The following is a 27,746-nucleotide window of genomic DNA, read 5'->3' as shown; positions in this document are numbered from 1 at the left end:
GAATTTCAGGGCGCAAGTTCCTCTGCTCTCCCTGCCTCTAAATACGCCGTCCATCTCCTGGAGGGTAAAAATAAAGCAGCATTGTTTAATTTCTGGAAAAAGCCAGACGACAGTGGAAGGGGTCAGAAATATGCATACCAGCCCTCCCCGTCCCACTGTCTCAGCTGTTGCTTCCTGAGAGACAGAAACATGTGGTTGCTAAAAATACACCCTGCAAAGAGAATACATTCCCTCCCCAATGGGAGCGGATAAATTAACCCGAGTCCTAACATACACAACCGCTCGTGGCTGGGAGCAACAATTCCAAACGTGGGTTTTGGAGAGGGGTTTCCTAATGCAGCAGAAGACCCAGCCCTGCACCTTCTTCCCTGCCTAGGCTGCCAATATCGCATGGGAGATCTTCTCCTCCTGCTTTTCCTGCTCCCACCCCTTCGCCCTCCTATGGGAAACGGTGCGGCCGGGGGTGGGGGTAGGCCAGCCCTTTTATAAGCGTGGTCCTGCGGCCAGACGAAGTTGACAGGAGTGACGGGAGATTTGGCTCGCCCTGAGATACCCTGGGGGTCCCGGGGATGACTAAAGGGGGAATGGAGTCAGTCGAAGTGTTCACGTCTGAAGGCAAAGGCAGGGGCTTGAAAGCACAGAAGGAATTCCTGCCTGGGGATGTCATCTTTGCGGAGCCAGCCTACGCTGCCGTGGTTTTTGATAGGTAAGAGGGAAAAGTACTCGTAAAAACTGAGATCGAAAGTTGTCTTGATGCAAAATGTCATCTGGCTGGGCGGGTGGAAGCTTGAAAGTGTCTGGATAGCATCAGAGAGGGGCGTGAAGGGAAGTCAGAAGCACTTCTGTAAAGTCACATCCATAGCTTGCAGTGAATATCCTTCCTGGGGCTCAGACCTGCTTTTTTAAATTTAAATAAAACACAATTTTCTTCCAGGATGTGACCTTGCAAGGTGCTCAGTGCTGTCAGCTTTTACCAAAGGCAGTGCAAGCTGCATGTGCTTGGTGCCTCACGAAACTGGACCCACGTTACACCGCAGTGAGCTGCCAGGAGCGCGTGTAATTCAGTTCCAGCAGCCTCAGACAGGCTTTGCTGAAGCCTCCAATGTAAAATGTGTGATAAGAGTGAGTTACACTGTGCTGTGCTCACGTGTGTTATCCCCCCCATCCCTACGTACAAATTCATAGCCAGCTATCTTCAAACTAGAGGCTCCTGGGGATCTGCAAGTGGTGTTGCTTCTCTTCAAGTAATTTTATATTTCTGACTTGCTAAGTTAACTGGAGGCGGGTTTCTATGTTCACTCTTGCATGAGACTAGTTTTAACCTTTCGTACATGTTGATATAGCCTGAAGCTAAATTTTGGTGCAGGTGCATTTTTCTTCTCTGCTGCTCATTTTAAGGATGAGCAGCATTCAGCCAACCCGCACTGCTGGAGTGGCAGTGGCTGGTAGGTGCCCACTTCTGCCGTTCAAATCAATGGAAAATTCACTTAATTAGCCTGAAAGCTAAACGACACGAAGAGACAATTTCTATGTTAATCTCCTAAATAAATTTAGTTTAGAGCCTCCGACATGAATGGAATTTGTTCAGCCTTATAATGCAGTAACCAAGAACAGAATTTGTCCCATTTTTTTTTTTATTTTTTTTTTCCCAAATTGCCAGTGCCTTTAGCAAATGTTCTGCACACTAACTAGGGCAGTAGATGATCCTGCCCAGCTGGGCTTTCCCTGGCTGAATCAGTTCTGCTAATGGAGTCTGCAATTCAAGCAGAGCTCATACTTTTGTTTTAACGCTGGTCATCTTGGAGCGTTTAAGTGAAGTGCTGCAGCTACAGCTGGTATGTGCTACTGTGTGATCTGGCAATAGCAGAGAATTAGGGATCAAATAGGAGGAAATAATTGATTTTTTTCTGTCTTTCATTCACTTTTTCCTTGCCCTTATACTGTCAGTGGATGAACATATTTGTGAATCTATACCACAGCAACAATTACACTGTTTTCAATTTTTATTTTAATGTCTTTACAAGAGCTCACAATTAAAATGCTTTTTTTTTTTTTTTTTTTTTTTTTTTTTAATATTAAGTTCTTAAATTCTTAACCCTGAGTTCAATTACAGTAGTTACTGACAAAAGCATCTCTCCTTGAGATGTCCTTCTAGCTCTCATACTTTCATTGTGTCACTAGCTGGGATCTTGCTGTGATATTGTTTCAGAAGCTCCTATGAATGATGATTTCTCTCATATTCCTTATTAAAAATACTAATTAAATCAATGAAAACATTTTGCCTTTTGATTGCTGGTTGACAATTTCTGTTCTTCTACCTGAAATGTTGTGAGCATGACGCACACAGAGCAGCCCAGGCTTAGATTTCCAACAGAAAACATCAGAAGGGGAGAGATGTGCTTCCCTCCTTAGCCAGGCTGTGTTTTTTTAACTACCAGAGCAGCAAGGAGGTGAACACATCTCTTCTCTGCGACTGCAGAGGATGGGGATGGTTTCAGTCATTCTTCTCTCTGCTGCTTCTTCATGCTGCCCTGCAATAGCAGCGGGCTCTCACCCTCCTGTGGCACGTTTCATCCCAGGGCACTTTGTATGTGTCAGTGGTGAAATCCATTCCCCAAATCTCTGAAGCGGGCATTGCCAGCTGAATACTTCTCAGTTAGCACTCAGCAGGGGATATCCTGGGCCTGAGATATAAAGGGAGCGTTCATTTTTTCTCAAGAAAACTATTCTGATGTTTTTTCACACGCACACAGGGCTTTGGTTTTGAAGGTACCTTACACCACTGCCCCAGGGTGTTCAATTGCGTATAACTCCAATTGAATTGGAAATAATAAATAGAAGGGCAGCCTGGATCCTTCTGGCACCAGCAAGAATAAATTCCCGCTAGCCATGGTGGTTTTGCCCTGAGAGAACTGCTGTCACCCTTGCATTGGTGAAGAGTCCAATGAAGAGGCATGTGTTTTTCCACGTGTTTTTTCCAGGTCCTAAATTGGTATCGAGCCTACACTGTTAAAAAGGTGCTCAACCTGCACTGGGACACCCAAAGTCAGTCTGTCATCCTAATTACCATCAGCATCTCAGTCTCTTGCTGAAAGCGGCGTGTTTGTGAGTTATGGAAAGGGAATTCAAATATGAGTGGCTGGTAGGTTCAGTTTTTTGGCTGAGGTCCTACCAAATAGGAGACTCGATTTTCCACAGAGCTCAGCTTTCTCTTGCATGTAAGGGAAGCACAAGAGTGCCGAGCGCTTTGAAAATTTGGTCTGTACTTTGCAGCTATTTTTGGAGCTCAGTTCTATGGGAAGTCTGGTCACAGGGTGGATGGTGAGCCCCGGTTTATGCTGGTGAAAAGCAAGTTCTGACTGTTATTTTTGTTGATGGCCGTAATCCTATAATGACCACACTGCAATCTTCTGTGTGACTGCATGCAGTGTGGCAACGCAGCAAGCGAAGTGAAGGCATCTTTTCTGGATTAGTGGGAGCAGCTCTTCAGAGGTACAGCATTGTTTTCTTGGTGTGGCCATACTATGGAAAATGATTCCACTAAGGTGGTCAAAGGGCTGGAGCAGCTCTCCTACGAAGACAGGCTCACCTACCTTGCTGAGCCAAATGGCTCTCCAGACCCCACTGAGTGTTTTGACCGGATCTCTGCTTAGCTAGGGCACAGATGTGGTGTCTAAACATGCAAACTGCATCCCACCATGGAAACCCCTGAAGGTCCCAGGGACCTCAGCCATTGAGGCTTATGGGGACGTGTCCTTTTCAACCCAGTTGTAGTCATCTGAGCGTCAGTGCCTGAGACTTCTGGTCCAAAAGTACAGCAAGCTCACAGTGAAGGTAAAGAAGGTTCCTACAGACATCTGCCAGCTCATCTCAAGGCTAACATTTTGCTTAACACCATGGTTCCCTGGTTGGCCATTACCTCCAACTGAAGCTTGTTCTCGTGCTCTGCTTATGTGCTGAGCTTTAATCCTTCCCTCCCTCTTCCCTCTCTCTTTGAAAGGTCTCCTTTCCTCACAGCTCCCCTCAGGACGGTGACATTCCCATTGCCTGGCCTCAATGTACAGTATGTGACCTTCTCCTCTAGCATGCACGTTGGCTCTCAAACCTGTAAGAGTTTACATTTCCCACAGGCAGGGGGAGGCCCGATATATTTCTGTCAACCTTCTCGTGAGGGGTTTGCTTTTTACCCAGTGGGATTTGAGAGAGAGTAGTCAAGGTAAACAGTGTCACGTGGTAAAAAGCCAAGATCACTCGGAGATCTGCTTGATGAGTGATGTATGAAGCAGACATTTTCCAAGGGAAATGTGGGGAGCTCTGTTAATGTAGCTGGGATGACCTAGGGATATAAGGAATGCGAAATTTTCCATAATAATATGACTCTGAAGGTTCAAAAGCTTAAGTAAAACTGGGGAGAAAACTCAGCTTTTTGAAAGAAAACCACAGCCACACCTCTTTAAAGTGAGGCTGAGAAAGCTTGCAATGAAAGGCTAAAAATAAGAAAGTCTAAAACAGCTCTAAAACAAATCATTCACTCAAATCAGATAAACTATGATGTGTCATCCGTGGCATTTTGAAGATAAAAGTACTGAGCTCCAACCCCCAACTTTTAAAGGAGCAAAACTCTTCTTGCACTGATAATTCACCATTTCAAGTATCTCCAGGAGAAGCTGATTATTGAATAGCTCCCTTCTTCTTTCCCTGCTGAAGGGGTAGGTGGATTTCCTTAGACTGCTGGGTTTAATGTGTTAAGACCTTGCCTTGAAAGCTAAGTGGACTTTGCCTACACCTTTGGCAATTTTTCTGCTGTCCTCTTCAAGCTGTTGAGGAGAGGGATGCTTAGCCAGCCAATAATAAATACAAAGCAGGTGGACTTAGGTGTAATTTATGTCATCTGTGTGTGTCATCTATTGTGTACAGAATAGAACAAACTCACTTTGAATAGTTTGTGAGCTCCTCAGCATGGCCAGCAGCTATTCTGCGAGCTCCTCCTCTGTCCCTTTGCACTGCAGCCATCTCACTGTGCCTTTCCACACCAGCAGATGAGGTGCCCTGGGGGCTGGGTGTGAAACGGCTGGCAGATAGCTGCCTCGGGCATGTTTCAAAGGCGAGGTGAATATATTTCCTACGGCCGGCCGTGCTCAGCCCTTTGACCTGGCAGGTCCGAGGGATCTGAATGCATCTGAATCCAATCCAGGCAGTCGCTGGAGCTGGTTGCTGCTTCTGCTCTGAGAACCGTGCCTGGGGGAGCCGTGGTGTAGCTAGCAGTGCTCTGTCACCTCTTGCATTAGTTGGCTTGCTTATTGAATTGCTGCTTTTGTGACAGGAGTAGCTGTGTGTCTCATCTGTGTAACACCAGAGCTCACGAGCCCTGCAGAGCTCAGCTCTGCTGACACTGGGACGAGAGGCCAAGGAAATCTGAGGCTCCCCAGAAAGTCATTTGGTGAGTCAGCCAGTGGCATCTGCCCTCCAAGTCCATCCTAAATCCCTGACCTGGCAAGGCCAGGATGGGCTGGAGAAATCACGGTGCTAAGGAAGATCCTGCTTTTGGCCAGGATAAAATAAAGATGTTCTCACCATCTGCAGTACATGAGCGCAGTGAGGCAGTGAATGAATGGCCAGCGGTCACCCTACAGGCCACGACGTACACTGGCACAGCAAAAAGCAGTCTGATTGTACCTGTGTTAAAGCAAAGGAGCAGAACACTCGGTCTTTAAAGGTTCAGACCTCCAGAGCTCCTGGGCAGGTGCCACACATCCCTTCAGGAACCTTCAGAGCTGCCTGGCTGTGCAGCATCCTGGCCATGAAGGAATGGCCCTCTTTGGACACATAAAGGCTGCTATAACCCCAGTGTTTGGTTGTATTAAACACTTCCTAAGCCAGCCAGAAAAGCTTTTATAGACCAAGGAGAGATTGGATTTAACCTCAGTTAAGGTTCCCCACGCCCTTGGGGTACCTTAACTATTGCAGAGGGGATGCCAGAGGAAGATGTGGACCACTGCAAGCCTTTGGTGTTGTCTGCCTCCAGGACAGATGGCATCAGAACCTGTCATAAGGTCAAGCCCTGGGACCAAAGGAGAGTCCCATTTTGCCATCTGCCTTCAGGGCATTGTCTCTGAGCACCTCTGGCACGGCAGGGGCTTGCAGGACTCCACCTGGGTGATTTAGGTGCTTACAGGGTCAGGCAGTGACTGAGCAACGTTTGTTGAAGATTTAGGCAAGGGGGCTCCAGTACTTGTGTCTCCCGATTTATTTCTTTATTTCAGCACTAAGCCAGGCCCCTGGAGGCCTGGCACATCACCAATACATCCATTCTTTTTTTTAAACCATTCCTGAAAGCTGAGGATCTCATGAGAGTTTTGTGAGAAATGGGGTATTTTTTATACCTGCCAGCCTACGCAGATTACTATGAATAATCGTATCTGCAGTGTCACTGCCGTAAGAGCAGTTCTTTTGCTTCCTCAGGAAATCTTGTATAACATTTTTTTTGGGGGGTGCATTTCTTCATCTCTTCAGAAACGAGAGCTTTCCAGGGCTGGCAATAAGCTCCCCCAGTTAGGAAAGCTTTGGAAACGCTGGACACCTTATACAATAAATAGCAAAATGCAGAGCCAATATTTTGGCATTTTTTCATTTTGAGAGAGGGGACCAGGGGGAGATAAGCCCCTGTTTGTGGTCAGGGGTTCTGCTGCACCATATTCTCCTCCTGCAGGGAGAATCCTTTAGCTGCCTGCTCACTTGCTGACTGTCCCCAAAACATGTGAGTGGCAGGAGGGAGCCCCGCTCCCCGCAGGACATATCTCCCCGTGCTTCCCGGCACAGCTCAACCCTGCGGGTTTTATCAGCTCCCTGCCTCTCCTTTGCCTTACAAGGAGCGTAATCTCTCTTGCACCTCTCTGCCCCCCTGACTTGACAGCTGACAGAGCCCAGCCTTGCATTTTTCACCACCTCCCAGCTCTTCCATTTGACTTAACGGAGCAGGCTGCATCCCCCTCCCTGGACACGCACACCCCCCTGCCCCATGCCGACTGCTTGCCTTGCATCGGTCTCTCTCCGTGCACCAGCACGTCTCCTATCATTTCCCAAACCTCATTTTTACACGTGGTGCTGCCTGCTGCAGGTCATCCTGCTTTAAATCAATGGCCCTCTTCGTCTTGCAAGAGCCAGCACACGGGGTGGGTTGTGTCAGCAGCTCGTGCAATAGTGCCAGAGGAATGAAAATGCATTTTAAGCGTGCTGGGATAGATATAAACATGCATACATATGTTTATATATATGTATATAGAGTGGAGAGGCAGGACGGTCTTGTGACTGGGACTCTGGGGCTCTGGGGCTGATTCCCCCCTGTGACAAAGTGTTCTCGTGTGAATCCCAACACAGTTTTTGTTTCCTCGTGCCTCAGTTTCCCTGTGGTGGGCAATAATGTTCCCCTGGCAATGAAGTCCCAGTGTTCAGTGGTCTTTCTGCAATGAGGAGAGCTTTCCTTCTGGGGCTGGCAGTGTCTAAGCAATAGGAATTTGAATTCTCCCCTACTGTTGAGCCTGGCTGGAGGCAGAAATGAAGCGTGCAGTTGCTGGAGAAGCTAATTTTGAGGGGGCAGTGGATCAGGAAGGGAAAAGCCTGCTGTAGCAGCAGGGGGAAAGTCCCAAAGGGTCTCCTCCTCCTTCCCAAAAAAGCAAGTGCCAAGATAAAGCATCTGGGCATGTGAAATGGAGCACACAGGGAAAGTTTCCCCTTGATCCAGTACCCTGGGCAGTCTTGGAGGGAGGATGTTGGGTAAGCTTTCATCTGTGCCCTCTGATATATTCCTCCCCCTTGGTTATAGTTACATACATACAATTGTAGGATGCTTCTTGGAAATCCTGTTTTGACACCCCCAAAGAAGAAACCTGCTCGTTTTGAAAGCTGTTTTCCGGCTGCTCCATGGCCATCTAACTCACAATAAACCACAGGAGCTGGAGTAGCCAGAGAGCAGCACTTGCTGCTGGCCAGAGAAAGACACATCAAGCTTTGGGATTTGAAGGAGAAATGTGCTTCACCAGCCCATCTGCAGGACAGCTTGAAGTGGCCTGAAGAGCACAGTGCTAAAGCTAATGCCAGACTAATCAGGGAGGTGTACTTCATGCCCTGAGAGCAGAGCACATCCTCACAGGCTCTGTACTTGTCACCTTGCTGTTTATGGGTGGTGTATGCTGGGCCACCAACCAGCACTAAATCACTGATGTTCTCAGCTCAGCACTAGCCTTGTGAAGCTGAAAGATCCTTTGGATGTATTAATAAAATCTTATGGCGGCCATAAATGCAAGTATGGCTCCTTAAACTCAGTATTTCAGTCCGCCCCAGGTCCTACCCCAGCCAGTGCTCCCGTGAGCTATTGAGAATTCATCTTTCCTCTGTATTCAGCTGTTTGGTGCTGCTTGTCCATCCTGGGGCAGCTAAAAATCCACTCGACCCTTAGGAGTCGTGCTTGGGGGCTACTGAACCTCCAGGAGCCTGCCTGGGATCTGCAGACCCATGCTAAGCATCTTTCTGGAGTCACCGGGGCCAGGAGAGCCCCAAACCCACCCATCCTGGAGCTGTGTGCTGCTGTGTCCTGCTGTTTTGGATGTGTATTTGTATGGTCGCTGCTCTGTTTTGAGCCCTGGCCCCTGCAGGATGTGGGATGCAGGGCCTGGGATGGGTTCCAGCTCAGCCAAATCTGGAGGCTCTGCAGACAGATGAAGCTCTCAGGCTGGCTCGCTGCCTTCACATTGTTCTTCACGTTCGCCTGAGCAAGAGATTCATTAGGCATCTGCTTTCTGCCCAGCACATGGGTGGCTGAGGCTTCAGCACGGGCCAGACAGAAAAGAAAAGCAGGCCGAGAACCCTCCTCACAGCGGCGGTGCTGAGAAGGAGCAGACGAGCTGCAGACAGAAGGGCTGAGAGCTTTATTGCGTTCCTCCTTTAAACAAAATGTTTGCCTCTTTGGCATAGCCAAGCAGCAAAGCAACCTCAGTGTGCAAGTGGACAAGGATTAAATGACATGGGGTGTTTCTGTGTCCTCCCAAAATGGCTGGGGGTCCATCCTGGGGGGGTGGGAGGTCCCCATGGGCAGAACCCTTGTTTGTGGAGCTGCACATATCTCCAAGAAATGATCCCCTGTGTCCTTCTGTCCTTCCAGCCTGACACACGTCGTCTGCCACACCTGCTTCAAACGCCAGGAGAGGCTCCACCGCTGCGGCCAGTGCAAGTTCGCCTACTACTGCGACCGCACCTGCCAGAGGGCCGCCTGGCTGAACCACAAGAATGAGTGCTCCGCCATCAAGAGGCACGGCAAGGCACCCACTGAAAACATCAGGTGGGAGCTGGACCCAGGGCTGGGGCTCACCAACAGGCCTTGGGGGTGGTGGGAGAGGATGGGGCGTCCCTTGGGAGAATCACAGAACCACAGAGTCGCAGGATTGTAGGGGTTGGAAGGGACCCCAAGAGACCATCAGGTCCAACCCCCCTGCCAAAGCAGGTTCCCTAGAGCAGGCTGCCCAGGTAGGCGTCCAGACGGGCCTTGAATATCTCCAGAGAAGGAGACCCCACAGCCTCCCTGGGCAGCCTGTCCCAGCGCTCCGTCACCCTCACCGTGAAGAAGTTCTTTCGCGTGTTGGTGCGGAACTGCCTGGGCTCCATTTTGTGGCCATTGCCCCTTGTCCTGTCCCCACAAACCACCAAAAAGAGGTTGGCCAAATCCCTCGGTCTCCCACACTTCAGGTATTTCTAAATATTGATAAGAAAGGTGGCAAGGAAGAGCTGGGTGTCCTGCCTTGGGTAGGCTGGAGGCAGGAGCTGCTTTGGGGAAGGCCAGAAGTGTCCCTGAGCTCACAGGCTGGGGATCTGGAGGATGATCTGTGGTGTGACAGGGTTGTGACTTTTTTTTTTTTTTTGGTGCTGGGCCCCAAAAACTCTACTGCAGCTGAATGTGATGAGGCGAAGCCACCTTGGGCAGTTTAGGAAGTGGGGAAAATCCAGGAGAGGCTGAGAGGAGCTGGGCTGGTCCCCAGCTTGCCTCCAGGATACACTGATTTAGATTCACATACTGGTAGGAAAATAACAGGAATCCCCAGGGAAATGGGGCCTGTAACACCTCTCCAGATGAGAACAGAGACACCACTGAAAAACCCCACACCTTCCTTTCCTTTAAAACTCCCAGATGAGGCCAGCCACCAGCCAGCTGATGCTGGACCTGTCCTGTTCCCACCCCTAAAATAAATTTCGGTGTCCCTCCATCCCTGTCCTTGTTCTGGAGGAGCACGTAGCTGGCTCTGCTGGTGCACGGTGCTCGGGGCTCTCTCCTGGCCAGGTTGGCAGCTCGCATCATGTGGAAGATGGAGAGGGAAGGCAGCGGGCTGTCGGAGGGCTGCCTGGTCTCCATTGATGACCTGCAGAACCACGTGGAAAACTTCGGCGAGGAGGAGAAAAAGGACCTCCGTGTTGACGTGGAGAGCTTCCTGGAGTTCTGGCCGCCCCAGAGCCAGCAGTTCGGCATGCAGTACATCTCCCACATATTTGGAGTGGTATGTCCGAGGGCTGGGAGGGCAAAGGGGGGCTGCTTTTAGTGCCATGGGCTGTGCCAGGTGCTCAGAGGAAGTCTCATACCAACCCTTGATGATATCTGACTTAATTAATGAATACTGCCACACTCCCCATTTGCACTCACGTGGGGAAACTGAAGCACAGCAAGTTCAAGGTCTGGATTTTTCATCTGTCTAAACATCCAGGCAAGTGGCTATCTCAGCTGCAGGTGCTGCACCAGCATCACAAGTCCCACTAAGCACCTCTCTGCACCTAAGAACTAAGAAAATCTATTTAAATATATATTTTGAATATGTATACTTAATTAGTATATAGCAGATCCATTTTAGTATATGCATTAGTCTATTATATATCGTATACATTACATTTTTGCATATCTATATATATAAGTAGATAAAATATACAAAATATACTTCATAATGTCCTTTCCTAACATGTTAACTACACATTTTCGTCTTAAATGTAGCAGAGAGGGAAATTCCCCGAGGCCAGTTCAGGCTGAGCAGCTCTGCCTGCAGCCCTGGCACAGGCTGGCACATCCCGGGCTTTGCTAACCCCATGGGACATCGTTTTCCCCTGGGGGGGACACAGAGCATCCTCTGGTACCCACCCCAAAGAGCAAATCGAGCCCACTGGGCACAGGGAGAGCCACGTGCTAGCGACAGGCACAGCTTGCCCACGTAGCAGTAAGGCAGTTTGGATGAAGCACAGCTTTAGATAAGAAAGGAAATAAAACTATTAAGGGATTAAAGCAATTAGCAGCGGAGTTAATGATTTCCTTTGGTATATCCTATTGTACTTGCTTTTTGCAAATTCTTTGCTTGTTTATGTTTGTGGCTCAAAACTCTTCCCTAAACAGTTGGTATGTGATAATGTATGGTACAGAAAGTCAGAATCACTCATTCTTGGTATATATGTCACCCCAAAGTAATCATTTTGAAAATTCATTGCCTGGGACTCATACCAAACTGCTGCAATTGGTTTTTGTCAGCTCTGGGGGCCACCCAGCAGATGTGTGCCCAGGCTGAATGCAAAGTTAATTTCCGACACTGACTCCTGGTTTTTAAGCGTGAACTTTGCTTTCTGCGAATGCTCTGCCTCAAATTCATTCTCCTATGGCCTTTTCCTGAATTATCTGCAGAAAGCCAATATAAGGAAAGCAAAGCATGGTCAGACAAAATATATCTTAAGCATCCTGAATGAATATTAACAGGCAATATTCTGCAGCATTACTCAGCCCTGCTCTGAGCTGGTCCATCTGCTGGAGTCCTGCCTCGCATCTCTTCTTCTGATGCTTTATCCCAAGTAAAGATGTCATTTCTGCAGTTACCTCCTACAGCAATCTTGTAGGCAATACTTCTTTCTCCCTAAAGTTTGGGGATGCTGGAGATGTACCTCTCCTAACCATCAGCAGGAGCTGAGACATCCTGAGTGTAGCTGAGCTCAACTTTTTCTCCTTTAATGCTTCTTCCTGCCTGTGTTTTGGGACTAGATCAACTGCAACGCCTTCACCCTCAGCGACCAAAGAGGACTTCAAGCTGTTGGTGTAGGAATCTTCCCCAACCTCTGCCAAGCCAACCACGACTGCTGGCCCAACTGTACCGTCATCTTCAACAACGGCAAGTGAGTGGGTTTCTTCCCTTGGGCGCAGCGGGGATGCATCCTAACAGGCAACTCACATAACAGACTGCTAACCCCAGAGCACCAGATCCCTGCCCCAGAAAATCTATTCATTCTCATTTCCTTTTGTAGTCCAGAACCAAAAAACCCACAGGATTTTCTTTCTAAAGAGGAGCTGTTCTCTTCTCTCCTTGTTATTTAAAAAATTGATGCACCAAGCAAATGCACACAACTTATCAGCAGGGCTTGACCTCAAATCCAGCAAACCAGCAAATAATTTTCCCCGTGTGTCTTGAAATCAGACTCAAAATAGACAGATAAACTGGTAAGTAGCTGACTAGATCACTTTAATGGAAGTTTTATTTATAAACAGTTCAGGAACAGTTTTGGTTAATGAATTATTAAAGATTATATTGAGTCCACAGTCCAAGAGTTTTTCATAACCGAAGCTAGCAGTCAGCTATATCACTGTTACTGATGTGCTTATAGCCATTTCTAACACAAGTCCTCATCCTTGTGAGAGCGTACAATCTCTATTAATTACTGATTAACTATTTAGCAACGGGTTCTTAATGGAAAATGTGACTGTTATCTGCAAACTGAGTCACGTGCGAGTGCAGGATACCCCAAGGCGCCGTGCATTCCCCATTGCCACCCAAACCCTGTAAGGAAACATCTGCAAGACGTGTGAGATGGGAAGAGGGTGAGAGCACGGTGGGGAATGCAGGGAAGCCCTGGCAGAGCTGGGAGCAGAGGCTGCTGCTCTCAGGGCTCAGGGCAGGGATGGGAGGGATGCTCTGCCCTCTGCAGCCTCCTCCCAGGCCAGAATGGGCATAAACCATTGCTGATCCAGCAAGTGCATCGTGTGCGAGACATTAGCTGATTGCCAAAAACTCCACAGCCACAGCATTTCATCAACATTTTCTGCTCTGTCTTAAGATTTTATAAATTTCCGTGTTCAGCAAGCTTCAATGCTGAGCCTAAAAGGTGACTCCGCAGCCTCCTCTTCTTTAATTAGCGTATTGCTTGTGCACTCCAGTTCTCATGGCCAAAAAACCCTCTAAGCTCCCACATGTGGCCTGTTGCTGACTTGAATAAACCTCAGCGCTCTGGTTGGGTTGTGCAACTGGCCAGGTTTCTTGCCCTTCTGTTGAAACCTGGTGATAAGAGCAGCTACTGCTGCAGGAACTGAGCTCTCGATCAGCGCTCAGGGCACAGCCCCAGGTTTGGGGAGCCACTAAACTCATCACACTGCACAGCCCTCGTTGCTGATATCCCAGTCTAATTTCCATTTCACACTATGCTTTGTAGAGCATGAGTACTGATGGTGGTGGTGACGTTTCTGGTCTGTGCAGGAGAACTAGCCCCAAATAGCAAATGTCAGGAGCGGGTTTTGCTCATCCTCTGGCTGACAGCACTCCTAAAATCACAGTGCAGGACAGCTGTCCCCCGAATCTGCTGTGATAGGGTTACAACAGCTGTACAGAAAGAGCAGAGCTCTTTGTGCCCTCATGCAGCAAGACACGAGCCAAGCGCCGGGAGCCCCATCACCCCCAGCCCAGACGATCCCAGTTCGCCCAGTTCCTTTCATTGTACTTGCACCCGTGTAAACTTCAGATGTCTGTTTTGTCTTTCAGTCATGAGGCTGTAAGATCAATGTTCCACACACAGATGAGGTGGGTCACTCCTGAGAGCATCGTCCTTCCCCTCGCCCCGTACCCTCATGCCCTGTGTTAATGAAGCTGCAAACAGCACCGAACGGCTCCAAAAGCCCTCTGTTTGCGGACAATTTCACCTTCTCCTTTTTCCAAACTTCTATTCCTCCCCTGTGTAAAGCCCCACTAAACCCAAACCTCACTTAACTCTGCATTTTGTGGTAAATTAAAACAACAGCAGTAATGCCTCCCCCACTGCAAATTCCCTCCCTTCCCTTCCAACCTTTTCCGTGGCTCCCTCCCTTTCAGTATTTCCCCTCCACTTCTCATTTCACCCCCCAGCGACCGCAGCGAGAGCATGAAAGTCAGAGCAAGGTCTCGCTAATCTTACACGGCCCAAAATAAAACCTTGCGTACTACGAGATGGGAAACAGCTGCATTACTGACATACTAAACAGCCCACGTTTCTTGTGCAACAGACAGTGCCCTTTGAATGCACTGACTACAATAGCAATACCATGAGGTGTAGGCTTCATCCCTCTTTTTTTATGATAATGCCTGATTAATGTTTTACCTTTAATGATGCCACTGTTACCTGATCCGAGCATTTCTCTTTTCATGAAGAATTCACTAAAACATGTGCAAACAAACAAACAAACAAAAAAACCCACAAATTTTCTGCTTATCTCCCTTCACCTGGTATGTTATAGTCAGTCCAGTTAAAGGGACACTGTTGTCTTTAAACTTCAATTTCAAACAAGCAGGCAATTTCCTCAAATCAGAGGCGAAACACTTTTGCAGTGCCTTTCCTCACCATTGACTCAGAGCATTACAAAGAGGACCATAAAAATGGGCAGATGAGTTTTACTTCTGATTAATGTTCCTATTCCTGAGCTTTGAGTTCCCTGAGCTCGCGGTGCCCGTGCCCACACCTTTCAAGGTTTGAGGAGCTATCTCGGCCGACAGTGTCTCTTTAACTGTAGCATTTAAAATATACCATCTGTGTCCAGGCTTGTCCGAAACGCTATCAATCCCCTCGACCCAAGGGATCACAGCTTAAAATACACCTACGGTGCTTAGGCTACCAGGGGCATCATAAAAGTCAAGGCTTGCTTCTGCTTCTCTGGTTGCATGACTCACGTTAACGAGGATCCCATTAAGTGTGAAGGGGAACGTTTCTGCATGTAACTTTCGGATGGAAATTGCTCTGATTTGTGCACTTTCTCCAGGAGAAGTGGGTCGCACCTTTCTCCCGGGGGCATTTTCCCGTGGTTAGGGCAGAACTGATAGCTGCCTGTCGTGATGATGGCATGTTTGGTGATAAATTTACAGTACAGAATATGCTGTTGATGTGACCTAACGCCCAGAGAAGGTCAAGACCATCCTCAAAGAGTAGTTTTCACAGCAGTTTAGCACAGCAGACAGACTTAGAGGTATGCCCCTTGAGGGTTTCCTAATGGGAATGACAGTGCCTTTACAGAAATATGATCATGCAGGAGAAGTTCCCCCCATCCATCCCAGAAGATGCACCTGGGTATGTCTTTGGACCTTCACTTTGGACCTACACTGGTCCTAAAGGACCTTGTGTTCAGGTGGGAGCCAGCAAACCCCCTTGGTTGCATAAAACATACCACAGGGTGCAGCAGGATCAGGCCACCAATGGTGGGAGACCCCTGGGTGACTCCCATCCTGGTGGCCTCACTGTCCTCAAACTCTGATGTGCCACTGCCCTGCTTTTAGCCACCAGCCTTGCCGTGGTGCTCAGTCCAAGCAGCTCCTCGTCCTGGTTAGGCAGCTGGGCATCCCCTAGAGCCTTCTCCTAAAACAGGGAACTGAGCTGATACAAACGTCCTGGCTTCTGGATGAGCCCTAGAGCGAGGCACTAGAAGATGAGGAAGCAGATGGATACAGAAACACCACTCACAGGGGGTGCTTCTAGGTTAATTCTTCAGCTCTCCGTGCTTATCCAGACCCCGAGGTGGAGAGGTGGCCCAGAGTAACTGAGACATATCTCTTTCTGGAGATGAACAGCAAGGGCACTTGAGATGTTTTACAGGAAAAGAGTTGAAATAAAGGCAGATGCAAAGATCTGACCTTCCAAAGTCCTGTCAATTTGCAAGGGTTTGCTGTGGATTTTGGTTTGGTAACAGACCGGTGATTTCCTTGTGTTTGATATTGGCACTAGGCATCGGATCAAATGGGCTATAATAGAAAATAAACCATTCCCAGTGAACTGTTCCTAAGGGTCTATGTAGAGATGCACGAAAAGGGTTAGGGCTTTTCCAGCGCCCAGCGGGAACATCTCTGAGCTTTTCCGAGTGAAAATGATACCGAAAGCAGCCCGGCTCGGGATCTGGGAGTCTGGCCAGGGATGTGCGAGCAGAACACAAGCGGCGCTCAAAAAAGCCCCAAAGTCCAAACTCAGCATTTTGCAAGGCTCGTCGTGTACTTCTGATCTTAAGGTTCACTTCTGGCAAGATCCCTTGAATCATAATATGATTTTATGCCTAAATTTACCCCTACATTCACCCTGAGTGGAGCACTTTCTGCTTTCCAGTGTATCCCAGACAGGGACTGACAGAGGGGCAGGAGAAACTGGTGTGGCTGTGTTTTCACTCCCTATTCAGTTAACAGACTGCTGCACATCCCTGCATTGCTAAAGCAGTACCTTAGGGCAAGGGTTGTTAGCAGGATTTGTCCCTGGTGCCTCAATGGCTGCATTCACTTCTCCAAGTCCTTTTCTTGCCTTCTTCACACCCAGGATCGAGCTGCGGGCACTGAGCAAGATCTCCCCCGGGGACGAGCTGACCGTGTCCTACGTGGATTTCCTCAACGTGAGCGAGGAGCGGCGGAGGCAGCTGAAGAAGCAGTATTACTTCGACTGCACCTGCGAGCACTGCAAGAAACAGATCAAGGACGACCTGATGCTGGCGGTGAAGGAGGGGGACAACAAGGTATGGCCCTGCGGTGCCCAAACCCAGAGGTGGTTCCGTCTCCTCCACAGCCTGGGGACACCCAGGAGCAGCAGAGGCAGGTTTTGGCAGAAGCCCGAAGAGTGCTAATGTGAAAAATGAGGTCAGAACTGAAACATTATTGAGCGCAATGCCAACTCAAACACACCGTGCAAGGTTGGTTTAGTCCCTACTGTGCAACGTGCCTGCAGCTTTTCAGTTTTAAAAAGCCCACAAAAGTTGCCTTTAACTCTAACCTAACAGTCCAGCAACAGGCAGCATGCTAAAATCTTGGAAAATGAGGTCTAGAGTGGAGAAAAATGCTGACATTTAGATTGGGCTTTTTGTGAGGAGCTGAATGGAATTGAAGTTTTGAACAGCAGAACAGGGGATAACATATTATTCTGATATATATATGTATTATATGTATATCTATAATTCATGATGACAGGACTAACTGGCCCTGCTGAAGCTGTGGTATTTGTAAAAGATGTACCATCAAGCTGGCTCTGGGAAGGTGGGAATCTGACCCTCCAGCCCTCATCGCACCAGCCGGTCACAGCGAATTTGATCTTTCCCCTGGCATTCCTCTGTGCATGGCTGCTTTGGGCAGACTTACTGGGAAGAATTAGTGTGTTGGCCCATTCATTTTCCAGTCACCTGTGTTTTCTCTGGAGGCCTGGCAAGTCACTGAGTGGGAGGGCTGTGTCTTGCTGTCAGCATTAGGATATGTTGCTTGGCCAGCAGCTCCAGTTTCTGAGCATGCTGGTAGCTGTAAGATCTCCTTTTTGGCTCCTCTGCCCAAGGATATAAGTGCATTATTATTATCATTATTATTATTATTTTTAATCTGTGACAGTTTTAGTTTAGGGGATTTCTACTCCTGGAAGCTTTACAAAAAGCAAGCTATTGCAAAAGACATCGATATATAATCCCTTTTCCAAATTATCAAGCTTCATTTCAGAGCTAATTCTGGCTACTGAAACTCCCCACATCTAATGTAAAGCTGTCGCAGAGGTAGAAGCCCTTTCATCTGACTTCCCCTAGAAGTATTTTCAAACAGCTCCTGCGATGGGTTGCATAAAAGAATCCCAGCCCTGCTCTCAGGAAGATCTCAACATCTCCTGTGGAGCACTGAGAGGCAGAGTCCCCTTTTCGTGATCCTTCCAGGTGCCCTGCAGTGCAGCAGGAACACACGCACTTTCTGATACGTGTGCTCCACCATCTAAAGCTGGCATAAAAACAAAACAAAACAAAACAAAACAACTTGTAACTATGCCAGGTGCGTGATTTCAGCTATTAAAAATACCCTCCTGAACAATAAGTATCCAGACTGAGCTCACCCGCAGAGCACGCCGGCTGTATCGCATTCCCCGAACCCAGGCTCTCTCTCCTGACAGCGGCAGCGCTCACAGCTGTGTGGAAAAAGCTCCCTGAATGTCTGCAGGATTGACACCTCGCATCCTCAGCAGCCGCTCCGGCCTCCGGTCCGTCACCCCTTCCAAAGAGCAGCATTGTTTATGATGGCAACAGGATTAGGGGGCTAGGAAATGCAGGAGAGGGGTTTTAATAGATAAAGTTGCTGTGGAAGTGCTGTTAAAGTGCCTATTCTGGGAGTCTGTGCTCAGACAGCACAGCAGATCTGCACTGACATTAACATTGCCTTTGAAAGTGCTCTTGCCACTAGGACACCCCGTGTACTGCTCAAACAGCTGCTATGATCTGATTAGCCGTGATAGTTCCTGTCTAGTAATATAGAATAATAAATCATAACACATACATACACGTCCATGAACATATGGGGCCTATAGCTCTGAAAAGTTACTGGTTTTCTTCTGCACTAAATTTTCAGAAGTTTGAAAATGCAGCTTTGAACAGCTCAGAAAAGCAGAGGATACCTGATGGTGCTGGATAAAGGTATTTTATATTTCAGCATGAAATGGAGGGCAGCTAATTAGGGGCTGGTTAGTGTTTGGTCTGGCATGCCTGGATGTGCATCAGGCCTGGATGTCTTCCAATCCACGGTGAAATCCAAACGTCTCTGAGGTATATGGGGAAACACATTTCACCCCCTGGATGTGACTGAAATCCGAGGTAAACTGTCTTGGGGCATTTAGATCTAAAGAGAGCAGAATAGGTAAAAATTAGTAATATAAGCTTTCCTATCCTTATTCCACCTCGTTCCATCTCATTTATTCCAGGCATTAGGAGTGCCTGGTACACACTGACCGGTGGCTGTTCACCTTCTCCCATTTTCACAGCCTCTCTGGTGTCTCGTGAGGCCTCCTGGTAGCAGGGCTGGTTCTGTCCTTTCTCCAGAGGAGAGAAGCAGAGGAAAGAATTGAGGATCCATGCCAGATATCTATGGCTTCTGCCCTGATTGGTGGCCCAGCTGTGCTCTTGCTGAAGCCAGTAGGATCTTCACCTCTGAGTTTGGTTATGGGGTAGTTTCAGGCCAGGCCAGACCTGAGGAGGCACCCAGCAAATCCAGCCAGCAGCAGGAATGGTGGGTTTTCCTCACTGGCTTTCCTAATTTTGTCCCCAGCCCTCTGCAGAGACGGTGAAGGAGGTTATCCAGTTCTCCAAGGACACGCTGGAGAAGATCAACAAGGCCCGCCTGGAGGGAGTTTACCACGAGGTGAGTCCCCGTGCTTTTGTACGCGTGGTGCTAGGGACAGCAGATCTCGTCCCTCTTTGAGTCAATGATTTATGGGGGGAAACAAAGCCCCATTTCTGTAATCTGAACACCCCCAGCTGCCTCTTGCCCTCTTGGTAGTTGGAATCACAACACAGAGGAGAGATGGACATGGGGCAGTGCGTGTCTGCAGCCCCATGGGGCGATCGGGAGCATTCCTTGCATCAAGCGTGGTAGGAGGTTGGGTGGATGGCATGAGAGGTATAATCACATCTTCCTCACGAGGGCATGATCTGAGCCCCAATCATTTTGTTAGACTGATGTTTCTGGACAGATAAAAGCATATCCTATCTTCCCCAGCCTTCACAGAGCCTGACTTGGCCTCTAGGGCTGGTGTGGACCACACAACACACAGGGCTCTGGGGGTCAGATTCAGGCTGGTGGTGCTCTGGCTTTATTTCCCTGCTTCCCCTGGATGTAGGTTGTGAAATTGTGCCGTGACTGCCTGAAGAAACAGGAGCCTGTGCTGGGGGACACAAACCTCTACCTCCTGAGGATCCTCAGCATCGCCTCCGAGGTGCTCTCCTACCTCCAGATGTTTGAGGAAGCAGCTGACTACGCCAAGAGGATGGTGGACGGCTACATGTATGGCATTGCCCTGCTTTCAGCAGCTCTCTGTGGTTGTGCAATGTTAGGCAGCGTGTTACAGAAATTATTTTCTTAGTCTGCTCCCACCAGGGCAGCAGCAGTGACATTTGGATTTGGTCCTGATTATATCAGCAGATAGAGAGCCCCTTCCTAAATGCACGAAAGCTCCCAAATACCTCAGTTTACTGAATTGTATCTGCCAGGTGGTTTGGGTCATCTTCCATTAGCCTTTTTGATGTGTTCAGAAGCATCTCAGGGCTGCCCTGGTAGCAAAGCACAGAGCCTGGGTGCAGGATAAAGAGACCATTGCTTCAGGGCACGGTCTGTTTCCCTGCAACCTGCAAGAAGGAGAAGTCATAGAGAAAAGAGAAACTGTGTCAAATGAGTGTCACTCAAGACGCCCCTTGAATATGTGGATTTGGGCCTTGGCTAATGAAAATCTGATGACTATTGCATTCTTAATTTAGGCCTTCATTAAATCTCTGATTTTATGTTTTGTGCCATCTGGGCTGTAGGGTCAGGTCTGGGTTTTGTCTGTGCCAAAATCCTGTGGAGTGATAAACCTTGCTATTCTCCAGTCTAGATGTCCAGCTCACACTGTCTGCAGGTTGTTCACCCTCTTTCACAACATCTCATGTCCCTGTGTAACTCATGTCCTCCTGACCCTTTTTAAGCGGGGCTGCACGTTTCACTGGCACCAAATTCAATAGGGTCTTCACCTGAATACACAGCCTGCTCTTTGGAAAACGTGTCACATCGTTGGCAAACATTTAGGAACTCAGATCTCTCCTGAACTAAAATTACTCAATGCTTTTCCAGGAAAATATACCATCCCAACAACGCGCAGCTGGGCATGGCTGTGATGCGGGCAGGAGTGACCCACTGGCACGCTGGCCTCATCGAAGCCGGGCATGGCATGATCTGTAAAGCCTATGCCATCCTCCTGATAACCCACGGACCTTCCCACCCCATTACCAAAGACCTGGAGGTAGGTGTCAGGATCTCCCTTCTTGTCTCTGCTATCTGCCCCGGTACAGTTCCATTCATAATCATGTTACAGTCTGCTGGAAAATGCACGTTCCTTCCTAGCGGAAATTTTCATCCCTGAAAAACAGCTTTTACCCAGCACCAGGACATGCATTAAAAATAGCCAGTGAGCCCCTGAATCTTTTTTTGAAACTGCTGTGCCCAAGGACAGAGGCTCCCATTCTTCAAACAGCCTGATTGCATTGCTCCCAGATGGATGGCGTTACAGTTTGACTATATCAGATTACGTATGGGGGCCTGTTCCCAGCTTACCAACCAATATTCTCCATCTTATATTGGTGACCATTCTTCTTTATTTACCCCTCCCCAGTCCTTCTGGGCTGCAATGCATTTTTATTCTCAAATGACCAATAGATCTATACCTTAGCTTAGGGCCAAGATGTGCAGATCCCAGGGGAATTGTATCTGCTCAGCTGTGATGAACTCCTTACAATTGCATCTGGGGATTGATCGTTTCTTTAACCTTTAACTCACCCAGTGTGACCTGCTGGCTTTACAGAATTCTCCTTTATTAGCCAAAAAAAATTACACAACACCAAATGAAATCTTTCACTGATGTCTTAGTCCCCATTACAGCAGAGCTATAATCTTAGTGCTATAATCTTAATTTTATGTCATCAGGAAAATAATTATCTTAGGCCTGAAGCCAAACGATCTGCTGGCTGTTTGCCTATATATCAGGGCGTGAGGCTCCAGCACCTCCATTTCCCTTTCCAGTTTCTTCAGGATGAAAATAGTGAATATATGACACATGCTTACTTCTGTGCTCCTAAAGAAGGTTGAAGAAACTCACAGACAGGTGTAAAAACATTTCCTAAAGTCCCTTCTGAACCTATGCCACAATGCAGCACCATGAATGACTGTTCATGGTGAATCCAGGGACTTTCGGGAGAGTGAGGTTTCCCAGCTGGTGCCTTCTTCACCTTCATGGCTCACAGGCAACCAGGACTGAGAAAGTAAATTCTGTCTGTGCCCAGCCAGCCTTGGTCCTGCTTTTGGGACACCTGGAGCAGGGTGCAGCAATCATTAAATGCTCTAGGACACACCTGATGGCTGGTCCCCACTTTTAGGAAAGGGTTTGTCACTTGAAAGGGTTTTTCACTTGATTTGAGATCCCCCATGTCACAGGTCTTGAACCTGTTGTGTCCCTCAGGTCATGCGTGTCCAGACGGAGATGGAGCTGCGCATGTTCAAGCAGAACGAGTTCATGTACTACAAGATGAGGGAAGCTGCCCTCAAAAACCAAAAGATTCAAGTCATGCCTGAACCCAGCAACGAGACTGCCCCCAGCCTCTTCCACAAGAAGGAATAGACCCTGAGCTTGAAACAATCATGCCTGTGGGGCGTCGTCGCCTGTGGCACCTGGGGAACGTGATCTATGAACTAGACACATCCATAAGGATTGTTTCCAGTGGCACCAGTCTGAGAGCATGGACCTGCTGGGGGAGAGGCCTGAAAAATCTTTTGAGGGCTCAAAGCAGAGGAGCTCTTGGCAGAAGCAACATCCTTTTTCTACCACTAGCATTACAAATCCAAGCAAGAAACCTGTTTTAAAATTATTTACATTCTTATTGAAAGCCTGTTTCGCTCTGAACCTGAAGTCCTTGGTTATTTTTAAAATTGTTTATTTTGAAATATTTTTTCCATCACTTCCCTGTGATGACATCACTTCTTCCCACTGATGCCTATGGGTGGTTGACCAAGGGATGGTAGAAGTAGGAAGCTGGTTCCAAGAAGAGTCTTGGGCAACCATTTCCTCTCCCGCCAGCAGAGAAAACCCCAAATTTAAGCCCAGAAGAAGGAGTTCAGTGCCAGTAACCCAATTTACCATCTGAGGCCCTCCTGCTGGTGGGAAGGGATGGGGTGGGTGGTAATGGGGTGGCCAGAGCCGGTAGGGCTGGGAGTTCTTGGGGGAAGAGGATAGTTGGGATTCCTGAACTCCCCCAGTGCCAGTCCCTATCCCAGGGCGGTTTTCCAGGCAGGATCACCCACATTTCCTTGTCCCCAGGCATCTGCCACCCTCCACCACCCCATCTTTTGGCCCTACCAATCACCTTGTGGTCACTTTGGCCAAATCTTTAAGAAAAAGGGGAGATAACCCTTTTGATGGCCCCGGTGCTACTCCATCCACCCAGCTCTGTGGGTACAACCTGCCAGGATGCCCCAGGAAGGATGCTGGTGCCAGAAAGGGGCTGGCAGAGCACTTGTTGGGGTGGAGGACATCTGTGACAACGAGGGAACAACACAGAGGGTCTCATGCTGGCTCTGAGTCTGGCCCTGCTCAATTCACCACCATCATCACGGCCTCAGCTCAGCCCGTTGCCCAGTTTCTACCAGGGTTTGTGTGAGTTTTGGAGGCTTGCACCTCTTTAAAACAACAGTGACGAGGTTGATGATAATAACGGAGAGGTTTTAATATAAATTTTACTTTAATGGACACATTTTACACAGTAAAATGATAGGCGTGCAGAGGGTCTCTAGATTCTCTTGCTGATTCTCTTCATGGTGAGGTCTCCCATGGTCATTGTCTGAAAAATAATGGAAATGGTTAACTTCGCATGGCACTTGGCTCCAAACTCTATTTAGAAAGGCTCTGGTCTTGCCAAAAAGGACTGGCCCCCAGTCCATCACCCATAAATCAAATTACTAAAGCTTTGGATATAGACATGACTACTCCAAAGCAGATAGGGATAATCTGATATTGGCTGGGATCACTCTGTTACACCCCTCTTCTTTAAAAACACCAGGCCCTGCCATAAACCCATGCCTCTGGCTTACAACATGCCCTCATTACACATAAATTTGATCAGCAATGCCTACCCGGGTCTCGAAGGGTACTTTGTGCATCACACTGCACCCCAAAAATGCCTTAATTGCCTGGCTGACCGATCAGCTTTGGCCCCCAGCACCACTGGAGGCTTTGTAGGGCCTGGCCCCAGCGGGAGCCCTGCCGGCAGCGGTGCGCGCTGCCACTGCACTCACGTGGGTGATGGTGTCTCCGTTGAGCTCGGTGACGGATTTCAGCCCCTTCAGGGTCGCAACCAGCTTGTTGTTGCCCTCCATGTGAACAACAGTCTGTCGAGAAGGGGTGAGACAGAGAAGGGATGAGAGCTCACGTTGGCACTGCGCACCCACCGCATCACCCCCCACATTTTGTCCTCCCCCTTTTGTACCAAGTTGCCATCATCCTTTGTGTAAGCTTTGACCAAGCTGCTCCCCCAGCGATTTTGGCTTTCCCAGGAGGAGGAGGAGGAAGAGTTGTGCTGGTGATGGCTACAACACCTCAAGGGGATGGCTGTTTACTTGGGGCTCTGCAGGCCTCCTTGACAGAGGTGCCATTTTGCTGCTGCACCTACCACACCCCCCATCCAAACTGGGTCCACAGCGCTGCAGGACCCTCCTTTTGGGGTGGAGAGCTGGGGAGCTCAGGTATGGGGCTGGGGTGGGTCTCAGTCAAGCTGGGAAACAACTTCAAGAGCTTCTGGAAACACAGGCATGACTGGGAGGGTCTCAGGGGCATGTCTGTTGAGTCTCTGCCCCCTGGAGCTGTACATCTAAAAGGGCTTCAGACAGCACGGGCACCCCAGGGCAGCTGTCATTGATCATTGAAATTACTCAGACAGCAAAACCCGTTTCTGTTCATCTGTCTGTCCAGATCCGAGTCATCTCCCTCTGCCCTCAAGCTGCTGATTTAGGCAAGGCAGAACTCATCAAATAGCCCCTCGTTTCTGAGCAAGGCACCTCGGTGATGCTAGGGCAAGTACCAGTCTCAGAGTGGGGCATTTCCTTGGTGATCATTCCTCCTGGGCCCCAAAGTCCCTGCAATATCATCTTCTCCCAAGGTAGAGGTGAGAGGCAATGTTTGCCAGCAGTGCCACCCTGACATTTTATGAACCATTGCAAACTATCGCCCAGGAACTGGAGCTGACCCAATTTTAAAAGCGATAAATCCTCACCTTGCCAAATCATCTCACCCAGCGTAAACAGAAGCAGTGGAAAAGGCTAGCAGACAAGCTAAGAGCCTCTGGGACTTAAAAGGACAGTTTTATTGGTTTATGATTCATTGGCTGGCTTTCCTGTGCTACCTTTGAGTCAACAAAATGGAGAGGGGGGGGTATGTCTCGCATTGGAGCGTGACAAAAAGTCAGCCCTTTTCCACCTTAAGTCTTTCAGATCTTTTGTTGTCAGAAGGATTTACCGAAGCCTCTCTATTCCCCTTTTACAACCCGGCTATTAAAACACTGACTTCCAGTGTTTTCCAATAAGATTGCTTTAGAAATGCAAAGCTTCATCCGCAGAGGTGCTGAGAGGGGAGCTTGTACGGTGTCTTGTAAAAGCAGAGGGGAGGCGAAACCTCAGAGTCTCAGGCTCTGGGATTCTCAGGAAGATCGGACAGAAACACACTGTCATTTTCTGAAATGTGTCCCTAGGGGACTTGCTGAGGACCCGCAAGGTGTGGTTTCAGCAATCAGCCCCTTCCCGTTACCTTAAATCCCACAATCAAACTGCCTGAGAGGGGACCAGGCTGACGAATTTACCCAGGTCTTTGCCCAGTGTCAAATTTAATACCCACGATATGGTCGTTCCCTTTATCCCAGGCACAGGAGGGATGGTTTACATGGAAATGCAATGCTCTGAGCTCCTGTAGCCCTGGAGAGGAGGAGCTGGTCACTCACCTTGGCTTTCTCTCCTGTCAGCAGCTCCATCTCGCACTCCTCCCCGATGGTGAACTCATTGCTCAGCACTTTGGAGCCAGTGGTGACGGTAACCTTGAACTTATTCCCGTCCTGCACGATTTCCGAAATGCTCTTCATGTCCTTGCCCTTCTGGATCTGGTCATCGGGAAGCCCTGCACGGGAACAGGGACGTTAGGAGGAGCCACGGGTGGGCAGGTTGCTGCTGCCTAACAAACCCGGTGGGATTTGGGATCTCCACAGCAGGGAGGATCCCGTGTTGAGAAGTCCCACAAGGATGACAGTTCCCCAAGGGCAACATGGCCCTGAGTCTGCTCAGGGCCAATTCTCCTTCCCTTGCAGAGAAGCAAGCAGAGAAAACAGAATAAATCAAAGCAGAAGGAGGGAACCAAGTGTTTTTTTTTTGTTTTTTTTTTTTTTTTTTTTTTTTTTTCCCAAAAACCTTCCTCATCAAAGTCTTTTCCCAAGCCCTGGAGCTGACCTGGGAGGTAGAGCCCCTCCTGCACGTGGTGATGCAGAAGTAGTGCAACCTCTCCTTAGTCTCTGCAGGAGCACATCCCCGATGGAGACATCCCCAGCCACATTCATCATGAAATATTTAAACAGCCTGACTATTTTTTCTGATGAACAGCGGACCCTGAGCTTTGCAGCATCACAGTGGGCTGCCTACAGCTGCCCTGAGCTGCCAGCACCATTTTCGTGCCAGCTGTGTAATTTCACCCTGTGTCTCTTGATCTCATCAGCAAGAGAGATGCTTCCCCTTCTATTTTGGGGTCACACCTCCATGCACACATTTAAAAACCAACAATTCCAAGACGAGAAATATAAGAAAATTTTCAATGCACATTGCCAGAGCATCATCACGGATGGGGTATCCCAAATATCAGCGCAAAGTGAGGAAGCAAAGCAGCACCCGATGCGTGCAGGCACTTACCAAGGGCTTTCATGAAAGGCTCAAAGTTTTCCTGGGACTGGAGCTCGTACTTTCCAGTGAAGCTCATGGTGAAAGGCTCTCTGTGCTCCCAAAGCAAGAGAAGATGCCTTGCTGGTGAGCAGAGCTTGGTTTTATAAGGACCTTTTGCCCTAAAGTTGGTCAGAGGTAAGATGACGTAATTCTTTTATTGCCATGTTCAAACATTAACATAAAAGCGGGCAATGGTCAGTGATAAACTTCTCAACATCCTACGGACCTCGATTTACAGCGTGGGGGCAGAGAAAGTCCCATAAATGGGTTTTATGGAGGTGGCAACGTGGCATCTATAAACAAACGAAATAAAAAAAAAATATTGTGCAAAAAGAGTAATTATCAGGGTAACGAGCCAAATCACCTAATTAGCTCACAGACTGGAAGTGCACGTCTGGAAGAGGAGAAGGCGAGGAGAGATGATGGATGATGGTGTCCCCTGGGGCTGACAGCAATGGGGTTTCTGGTGTGTGTCCCAGGTCTTCGGCATGGGCAGGAGGAGCAGAGGCTGTGTGCTGGCAGGGAGCAGCCAGCTCCCTCCTGCAGATGCCTCGTGGGGTTTTGGTGTCATCCAGGTGCAGCACTAGGCACAAAATCATTGTCCCTGAAGGAACCAGAACATGCCTCAAATTGAAATCCTGGGTTTCGTGCAGCCCAGCCTGAAACTCAGCCTGCACCACTGTGACCTCGTCCTCACGCGGGTGCCAGTAGTGATCAATCAAGGCTATTGCCAGGAGCCACTGCAAAAAAAAACCACCTTTCCTCTACTTTCCCCAGAGGAGCCACAGTCCCATGTGTCCTGAAGAAGCATCCTGGCCTTTTGAGCTGCATTTCTCCCAAATCCTGCATAAGAAGCAGGGATGGTGGTAGCCTCAATGCTGAGCCCAATTCTTCCCTCCAGGGCAGGACTGGGGGCTTGGGCTCCTCTCCTGGCATCGTCCCCAGCACCCATCCTCTGGGTCTGGGCTTCTT

The 27,746-nt window shown here is 48.7% G+C and overlaps 2 protein-coding genes across 3 annotated transcripts; one reads left to right on the top strand and one right to left on the bottom strand.

The window, feature by feature from the left end:
• The first annotated feature begins 301 nt into the window (after window positions 1–301).
• SMYD1 (SET and MYND domain containing 1) lies at window positions 302–22,710 on the top strand. Of its 2 annotated transcripts, XM_084517617.1 has the most exons (10): window positions 302–706; window positions 9,158–9,334; window positions 10,328–10,541; window positions 12,053–12,183; window positions 13,818–13,856; window positions 16,597–16,789; window positions 19,332–19,424; window positions 19,903–20,066; window positions 20,889–21,057; window positions 22,270–22,710. In XM_084517617.1, the coding sequence occupies exons 1-10, from the start codon at window positions 570–572 to the stop codon at window positions 22,426–22,428; spliced, it is 1,476 nt and encodes a 491-aa protein (XP_084373743.1). In that variant the 5' UTR covers window positions 302–569; the 3' UTR covers window positions 22,429–22,710. The 2 variants fall into 2 exon arrangements, with proteins under 2 accessions (XP_084373743.1, XP_084373744.1); XM_084517618.1 differs by lacking the exon at window positions 13,818–13,856.
• Window positions 22,711–23,509: 799 nt separating this feature from the next.
• FABP1 (fatty acid binding protein 1) lies at window positions 23,510–26,896 on the bottom strand. The gene is made up of 4 exons (XM_084519024.1): window positions 26,745–26,896; window positions 25,793–25,965; window positions 24,099–24,191; window positions 23,510–23,644 (listed from the first exon to the last, which is right to left on the bottom strand). The coding sequence occupies exons 1-4, from the start codon at window positions 26,809–26,811 to the stop codon at window positions 23,594–23,596; spliced, it is 384 nt and encodes a 127-aa protein (XP_084375150.1). The 5' UTR covers window positions 26,812–26,896; the 3' UTR covers window positions 23,510–23,593.
• Window positions 26,897–27,746: the final 850 nt, after the last annotated feature.

The sequence above is a fragment of the Aythya ferina genome, assembly GCF_964211825.1.
Source record: "Aythya ferina genome assembly, chromosome: 4".
In the NCBI taxonomy this organism is placed as follows: Eukaryota; Metazoa; Chordata; class Aves; order Anseriformes; family Anatidae; genus Aythya; species Aythya ferina.
This window is presented reverse-complemented; position numbering and strand designations above follow the sequence as displayed.